Here is an 8584-nt window from a genome sequence, read left to right on the forward strand (position 1 = left end):
TCATGTGATCAATCAACCAGTAGCTACCGATTGAGCTCGTGGAACGTAAGCATTACAAGGTTCTTATTTTTGCTAGAAATATTAAAGAAGAAACGCTTGCTTTTCTTCTGAAAATACATTCTAATCTTAAAGGCCTAAATCAATAAAAACATTGTCAATGCGTTAAGTACAAGGCGTACAGAGATACTTTTTATCCTTATCCTTAGGGACTCTAGTCCTTATCAGTGCCTACGTGTGAGTTATTTCTAGTATGCGATTTTCAACATAATTTATTCAGAGTGCATAAAGAAACTACTTTTCAGGTGTTAATTTTGCAATTTTCGCTCATTTGAAACGAAAATCTGAATTACAATAACTATTTTTTGCTTCATCTCACATTTCTTTTCTTTTTAATGCTTTCAACGTTTAAAGTGCTCTCAGACCTGTAACCTTAACGGGTTTAGTTTTGTTTATGTTTGGTTGATTCTGAAACAGTAACGAATTTGAATTTCCTCTTTATGCGCGACGTTTTCTAAACGATTGACAGGCGTATTCGGAATGAGCTTGGAGAATCTTGGTATGGATAACGAAATTAAAACATATGTACAAACTTTTACAATCATTGAAAGATTGCTCTGTTGTTAAATCAAAATATTATTAAATTCAAAGGTCATAGGTTATGCACCGACTTGCGTATTGTCCATTGCTATCAGGTTGCTAACCTATCTAATATATTGGAGTATTATTGAATGCGAATATTTTTGAATGTTTCGTAATTTAGATTTCTAAGTTATTCGCCATTTAAAATTCAGTTACAAGGGTGTTATTCGGAAAATTATCCTCCAAACTAACCGGATTAAGTATTTCAGTAACGAAAAAGAAAAAAAAAAATGCTGAGCATGATTCTAATTATGCAGTAAAATGTTTGATCGTTAATTTGAAGTTTTTCTCATGCTTTTAAATAATCCTTTTGTGAATTTTGCAAAGCAATCCATCAATAGTCGGATGTCTGAAAGAGAAAATTCATTCAGCCTTTTATAGAAATACTGAAACAGATTTTTCTCAAAACGTGGGATGCTACCCCCCCCCCTCCTTTCTTTAATTTTTATAAAGAAGGTATGCAATACATTTTATTTTAGAATTATTATTCTTTGTGAGTGTCCATCATTTCATATTCTACCAGGGGTGTGGGTGTCAAAGGGCTCGCTCAATGTAGATTATGTCGAAAAACAACAAAAATGTTGCCCACAAATATGTAAATACATCATAGCTAGCTTCTTTAGCAATTAATACCAGAAGAAACTTTCAGAATTTTTTTATTCTTTTGCAGCAAAATGCTTTTCCCTGACCCCACTAAAAGATGGTCCTGATTATTAGTATATTCATATTTTATTTAAAAGAATTTCTTTACATTCATCAATTCTGTTTTAGTTTCACTTATCAATGCTTGCCAAAAAAGGTACTTGTATTTTTTTCTTTCCTTCACGGAGCTTGAATAGATTTTTCTCCCATTACAGATAAACTAAATTATGGTCTTCCACTGATGTCGCCGGAGAATGTGGTGGGGGTGTCTACGAATGGAGAGAAAGTGGACACTGCTTACTCACAGGGCAGCCTCAAGCGTCCTCGAACAGAAGAGTACTCTGACGTTGGAGTGTACTCCACTGGCAAAATGAGCCAGTACATGTACTCGGAAGGGAGAAGTTATTCTAAATGTATGTAAATTTGACTCTTTAGGATCTTTTTTTTTTTTTTTTTTTTTGAAAAAAAAAAATAGAATATATATGAAACAGAAATCATTTATCATAGAATTTACAGAACATTTAGAATTGAAATTATATTTTAAAAAACTGTTCCAGGGTTTGTCTTTCCCTAAAATTTTTATAAGTTAACTTTTTCCAGAATTCTGCCTTTTTTCTGTTGATTTTAAAAACTTTTCCTCCTTTTTTCGCCTCTTTCAGGCCTTATTTTTCTCAAAAATCGGAAAAGAATACGATTTTTTTTTACATTTTCTGTTCCAGATTTCTTATTCTTTCTGTTTTTTCCCTCAAATCTTCATCCTCCATGATATCTGCCAAAAACGCATGTTTTGGAATCATGCCAATGACGTCAAACACTTGTTGCGCCGAAAGATGCATGCCTCCATTTCAATCTTTTTGCATCCTGCAAGTATTTCAATTATTTTTAATGTTGGGATGTTTTTTTTTTTTTACAAAATGCTACCTTATATCTGTTAATTTTATTTATCATTTCAATAAAATTTTTATTTCTTTAATTTATTTAGGAAAAATGCAGAAGTCAATCAAAAAATATGACTTAGCACTCACAGTCTCGAATTGTATTGAAACTTGGCATGGTTACTTTTTTGAGTATTTAACAAAGTGTAAAAAACATTTATGGTGAATCTTAAATGGTTTAGGCTTTACAGCTTGTTAAAAGTTTTGGGATTTCATGATTAAATGTGGCAGCTGAAAGTTGTTCTTTTGGTTCCAAAGCAAGGGAAAAGATACCAATCGTTTGTATAATATTATTTTCAATTTTTACTATGAAAAGTATGTCATACCACATAAGGAAACTTTAGATTTTTCTCTCTGTTGTAAATTTTCACTTTACAAACAGATCTAATTTTAAAATTTATGTTCTCACGCATTTAACACTATAAACTCAAATGTTTTTAATGAAAAAAATGTATTTTTCTCTAAAAAAAATGAAAAGTTGACACTATTGTGTGATGTAGCCAAGATTGACCTCTGGCTCCTTTAATCCTTTGTTCCATGACTCAGGGGTTAGAAGTTGTTGCTTCTTTTTCAAAATTTAGATTTATTTAGGGATAAACATTCTTGCAAGAAGTGGTAAACTGCAGCAAATTGCCCAAAATTATTACTTATACTTAATTAAATATGTATGTTTAATGATAACATTATTAGTTCATTCAGAAAATATCATGAGCAGCAATAATAAATAAAATGCATGTATAATATTCATTATGATTGATTATAAGTATTAAATACAGTGAATAATGGCTTATGTGCTGTAAACACAAAGGAAAATTTTTAATGTCATTCTTAGAAATATTCAATGTATATTTTTTAAATTATTTCAGGACGTTAAATGTAGCATTTTTTTTTTAAACATTCATCTCTAAATTTTCTATTTAATCTGGGAAATCTGAGATTGCATGTCTGCAGTAGGGGCTAACCAAATCTTCTAGCCTTTGCATGCTGTGATTAGGTGCTGCATAAAGCCTTCACAATACGATTAGGTCGCTCAAACTATCGGCATGCCAACAAGGGCTCATGGTGCAAACTGCATTCTAAATAAATTCAAGTAATATTATAAATACTTGGCAAACTGCTGTTATTGAATATTTCTCATCTACCTTGATGTTAATAATGCCACAACTTTTGTTGCAGCTAAAACATTTTTATCGATCCGTTGCAACAACTTTGTGTACCACACAGAGGATTGGAAGCCCAAGGGGTGCACCATGTACCTACCACTAAGAGAAGACATCATGATAAACACCCAGAACATTGAGCAGATCAGCTTCGAGACCGATCAATTCTTTTTGGCTGATGAGAAAGGGAATTATGTTGGAGCAAAGCCGGGTAAGCTCTTTTTTACATCCTGAGTCTATTAACAGGATTCGCTGATATATATCAGTCAATATGTATCATGATATATATCATGATACATATCCAATATTTATTATGAAAATATCATGATATTTTGATATTTTCAACAGAAAAATTATATTATTCATAGCAATATTGTTCATTATTAAAAATAACCAAAACGTTATGTACTATATTTTTATGATGTATTGATACATCATTAATACAAAGTAATATAATATTCCTTTTTATTTTATATTCATAAAATTATTAGTTATGTAATAACTTTAAGTCATATTTAAAGTGCCTAATTAAATATTAAATGTTGGTTAGGAAAAAAAAAGAAAATGTCTGATGACTGCACCGACTAATGCATATTTTTTATTTCTGAATCATAGAACTGTGTAAAAGTAGCTAACAGAAAAAAATTGAGTATAACAGTTAATGATAAATTAACTCCATTAAAATTGATTAAAATGTGAAATGAAATATTAGATAGAAATAAGGAAAGAAACCTTAATTTAAAGTCTGCATATTGTAATAATAATATAAGTAAATAAATAGTGATTTGAGGATGCATTTACTTTTTTTGAAGACTTTAGTTTGTACTGATTGAAAATATCGGATATATATCAAAATATCCGATATTTTTGATATTTTCGAAAACATCATGATGTTTTCGAACCCTGATTATAAATTATGGAAAGTTCTTTTGTATGTTTGCAACAAAACTCCTGGTTTGTAGGCTTGGTGAAATATGAATATCCACACCTTCTCTTTAACTCAGGAGTCCTGAGTGATGCAATATTTCAATTACAGTCTCATTTCTTCTATTAATGTGACTTAAATTTTTAGCATGTGATTTGAATTGTTTTTCTTATTACATTGAACTAGTCTTTTTTCAAAGGTATTTTCATTAAACTTTCTGATAGGAAGACTAAAAAATCTTCACCATGATTTTAAGATATTTGTTTTTAATATTTGTGTAGTTTAAATCAAAGGAGGAAATTTCTTTGCTCAAAATTTTTGCATGAGCTGTATCACTAGACAAATTTGATCTGTTTTAAGCAGGGCTGAGGTGTGGGAGGGAAAATGACCGACTCTGAAAATTTTAGAGCCTTCAACTTTGACTCCTTTTCTCCGAAATCAGTCCAACTCCACGGTCAGCACGGCCAGAATTGCAGACCTTGAGGAAAGAATGACCAACTCAGACTGGTAAAATGAAGAAAGTTCGACTCACGATTAAAACCCCTTTACCCCAAATTCAGTCCGACTTTGCAGCTCTGACTAAAAGTGTAGGAGACAGATGCAGAGAGTTAATTAATAACTCAGAAAACCAAACAAAGCTTGAAAAAGTCTGAGCTGCTGAAAGCTACAGTCAGATGAAGTGAGTGCAAATGGATATTGGAAGAAGCCATATATTTTTTCTGCTCTGCATTTGTATTTAGCTTTGGAAAACTCACTCATATTTTATAAATATTTGTTTTTCTAATTAATGAATGTACTTGTTTCAGGTAATGCAATCCATCTTTGGAGGTTCGATCCCTCAACCAAAAAATTATACATCTCACGCTCTGTGCTCTTCCTCAAAGAACAGGTCGGTGCCTGTTTTACTTATTCATGTTTGCAGCAGAGAATTTAACACATATTTTTAATGTCTCTTAACTGAAGTTGAGTAATGGCTTGGAATATGTAATATTCTGTATGCATTATTGCTTTAAAATGCATCCATAATAATGTGCAATTAATTTGAAAGTGTTTTATATTTTAGTTCCACTTATTAGTGGAACTATCTTTTCTAACTTATAAAGTACTGCATAAATTACTCAGCAATACATACCTAATCATGAATTTACTGTTTTTGAGTTATGACTCTCTTGCTGGAGAGTGATTTGTGTGCTGCGTATTTTTTAAGCCATACAGACCTCTGTGATACTGTAAAAACCAGAAGGACATGCAAACATAAAAATATCCCAATAACAAATTTATCACATAGCGCAGTATTTCATAGTTTTTTTTTTTATATAAATAGACCTTTTTTTGCAAACCCTCCAGTTTTTTTTTTTTTCAATAATATAGTTTGAATGCATCACTCTGTAAAGCGTTTATTTAATACATAGCTAAGGAATAGTAAGACAGTTTGAGGGCTGTTTACAAGTTCCTAAAATAGTTTTGTATGCTTATCGAAAAACCCTACACATACCATTTTTCATTATGAAAAATTTTGACTTATGTGGCAGATCTTGGAAATGCACCCTTCGCATAAGTCAATTCTCCACTGCACATCATATGGTGGGGAAATGCGACAAGCAAGTAAATACAATTCAGTTTTTTCATACTGCTTTGAGTAAAACTCTAAAACTATTTTCAGGTATTGTGAATGATTTAAATGTTATTTAAGTATTATTTCTAAATTCTATTTCCTTAGAAGTATTTATGTCTTCTTGCATACAAAAATTTTCAACAGAAATGAATCTTTCTATTTTCTCCAAATTTGAAGTTACCTAGTTGTAGTACTCAGCCGACAAAGTTATAGAAGTTTTTGTTGAGGTAATGCATGAAATTTAATGTTTTCCCATGTTTTTACCATTTCAAGTTGATATTCATAAGTGTCGTTCCGAATAACTGAAGTTTCTGAAATCTCTTTTTAAAACATCATGATTTCTTGACATCCTGATTTTATTTAAAGGCCTAAATTTCACAAATGACAATTAACATTACATGCATTTTATTGAACTCTGTTTTAAAGTGTTATATTTCATTTTGGCTTTGCATTTTCAAAGGTTTTGTATTAGTGTGGCATCAATTTTATTGAAATAGGGTTTCCTAATTATCTAACAATTTCACCTGTATATTTTCATAACCTGCTTGTCCTTTCATTCCGTTCAGGATTACCAGGATGTGCAATTCCAGTTGGACAACCTGTGATCAAAGAATGCCCTCTGTGAGGTGTGAAGAATTCTGCAGGTGCAAATATTTTTTTGCCAAAGAGAGGTACAAAGTCCTGTTTGTATGTGAGAAATTAATATATTTTATCATTATTTAAAATACCTTGACATAGGATGATAATGGGTCTGAATGTTTAATTTTATATTTGACGAGAACTCATTTATTCTCGAAAGCTTGTGATAATGAAAGACGTTTTATATGTATACATATATATATATATGCATGCTAATATGTTGTGTGCTAATAAACTTGGAATTCCATTTGCTCAAACCCGGCCTGTATATTTAAGCAGTTTGTCACTTAGATCATACAAGGCTTGTGAAAAATCAGTGTATTTTCTAAAGCCATAAGTAATTTGTGGCGTGTATGGGTAGAATAAATTGCATGTAGCTGTTTTGAAGCATAGAAGTTTTACATTCATTTAGAAAAAAAAAAAGAATACTATAACACTACTTTACTAATTAAAAATGAATGTAATCAGCATTTTAGTCGTATAAAATATTTATGCAGAATTTTTTTTCTAATGCAAAAAACATAGCTTTAACATAACTGTGAATATAAAGAACAGTTTTTTACTAAATGTTAATTAGATTTTATAAATTTTAATTTAAAAAAAAACAGGAATTAGAGTTTAACTTTCATTATTTCTCATATAGTTGGTTACAGTTCCCACACAACATGGTGAAAATTTTAATGATCTTAGTTACTATCACTTGAGATCATTATAAACTATTTGAGATTTAAGAACAAGTGAATTTATAGTTTCTAAAATCAAATAGATGATGACATTTTCCATGGGAAATGCAGTAGAGCTAAAATCCGCCAATGTAAAATCTACCAAAAACAAAAATCCACTCTCATTTTTTTTTAGTATTGTAGAACTAAAGCACTGATACAGAGGGCACTGCTTATATGAATCACGTTTGTTCTAAACAGTTTTGATTTAAAAAAAAAGCGCCCAATCCAGTACAGCTGGATATTGTTAAGTTTTTGACAATTTGATTCATTAATTGATCAAATGGCGGTTGATTCAATTAACCGGCATCCACTGAATATCAAGATCAGATTACCAGGGTTGCAGACTATCCAGGTTGCACCCTTCTCCCTCATAAAAGAAAATAAAAAAAGAGAATCCTTGTGAAAAATGAGGAAAAGGACCTAAATCTTGTGTCTAGTAAATCTTGATAAACATAAAAATCTCCCTCTTTTTAAAATAATTCTTTTGTTTAATTCTCTTCTTTAGTGTTATTTGGATGCCTCAGTTGCCAAATCGATTAACTCCACTTAAAAAAAAGATCCTTATTTCTGCTTTAATAGAGCTTAATCAACGCTTAGATCTTAGAATGTAAATTTATATTACAATTTTGGTTCAGTACATTTCTGATCCTGCGATGGCAGAAAATGTAACACAAGGGCCCATTCACTCCAATGGATAACACTATCTTCTTCATCACTTTTCTCGACTTTTTGTGTTATGGAGTTAATTGATTTGGCAAGTGAAGCATCCATTTAATGTCCTAACTCAAAATACATTCTGTATAACATTTTAAATGATGTATTTTGATTATTTTGTTTGCATTACTATCCTGATTTAACAGCTCAAAAAAAAAGAAAGAAAAGATTCATTTTATGGCCTCAAAATCCACCAAATTCTAAAATCCGAAAAACCTTTGGTCCCGAGTTGTTTTGCAAAACAGAAATTTTCTCCTATGTGTTGGGAAGTTGAGAGTGGGTAGGAGCGGGGAGGGAGTAATTACGGTTCAGACATGTATATCAAATTACTGTACTAGAGTTCCAATATGGCTTTAAACCTCAGTTAGGGTTAAGAGAGGTATTTTATGCCCCAAAACCCTCCATGCTCCCATGGACATATGAGGTAGTGCAAAGCAAAGGGATGCAAGTTGCTCAATTAAAAATTTGGAAATGACCAGTACAAATGGTTGGTGAAAATCTCCTCTGTCTTGGGGTAAGAGAATGTACTAGTTGCCCTGGTAGGTGCTTGCTGTACAGCATGACTTAGAAAAACTTTTCAATGAAAGCCT

At 31.2% G+C, this 8584-nt stretch overlaps 1 protein-coding gene across 1 annotated transcript; it reads left to right on the forward strand.

The window, feature by feature from the left end:
- Positions 1–471: 471 nt before the first annotated feature.
- Positions 472–8150, forward strand: LOC129223919 (uncharacterized). Its single transcript, XM_054858300.1, has 5 exons — positions 472–556; positions 1497–1694; positions 3393–3587; positions 5108–5190; positions 6483–8150. The coding sequence occupies exons 1-5, from the start codon at positions 538–540 to the stop codon at positions 6519–6521; spliced, it is 534 nt and encodes a 177-aa protein (XP_054714275.1). The 5' UTR covers positions 472–537; the 3' UTR covers positions 6522–8150.
- Positions 8151–8584: the final 434 nt, after the last annotated feature.

This window comes from Uloborus diversus, chromosome 6, assembly GCF_026930045.1.
Source record: "Uloborus diversus isolate 005 chromosome 6, Udiv.v.3.1, whole genome shotgun sequence".
NCBI lineage: Eukaryota > Metazoa > Arthropoda > Arachnida > Araneae > Uloboridae > Uloborus > Uloborus diversus.

Excerpts from the sequence above, each read along its gene's own strand:
- LOC129223919 (XM_054858300.1), top strand. Across the intron at positions 1,695-3,392 it reads AGGGAGAAGTTATTCTAAAT|CTAAAACATTTTTATCGATC; the intron begins GTATGTAAATTT and ends CTTTTGTTGCAG. Across the intron at positions 5,191-6,482 it reads TGCTCTTCCTCAAAGAACAG|GATTACCAGGATGTGCAATT; the intron begins GTCGGTGCCTGT and ends CATTCCGTTCAG.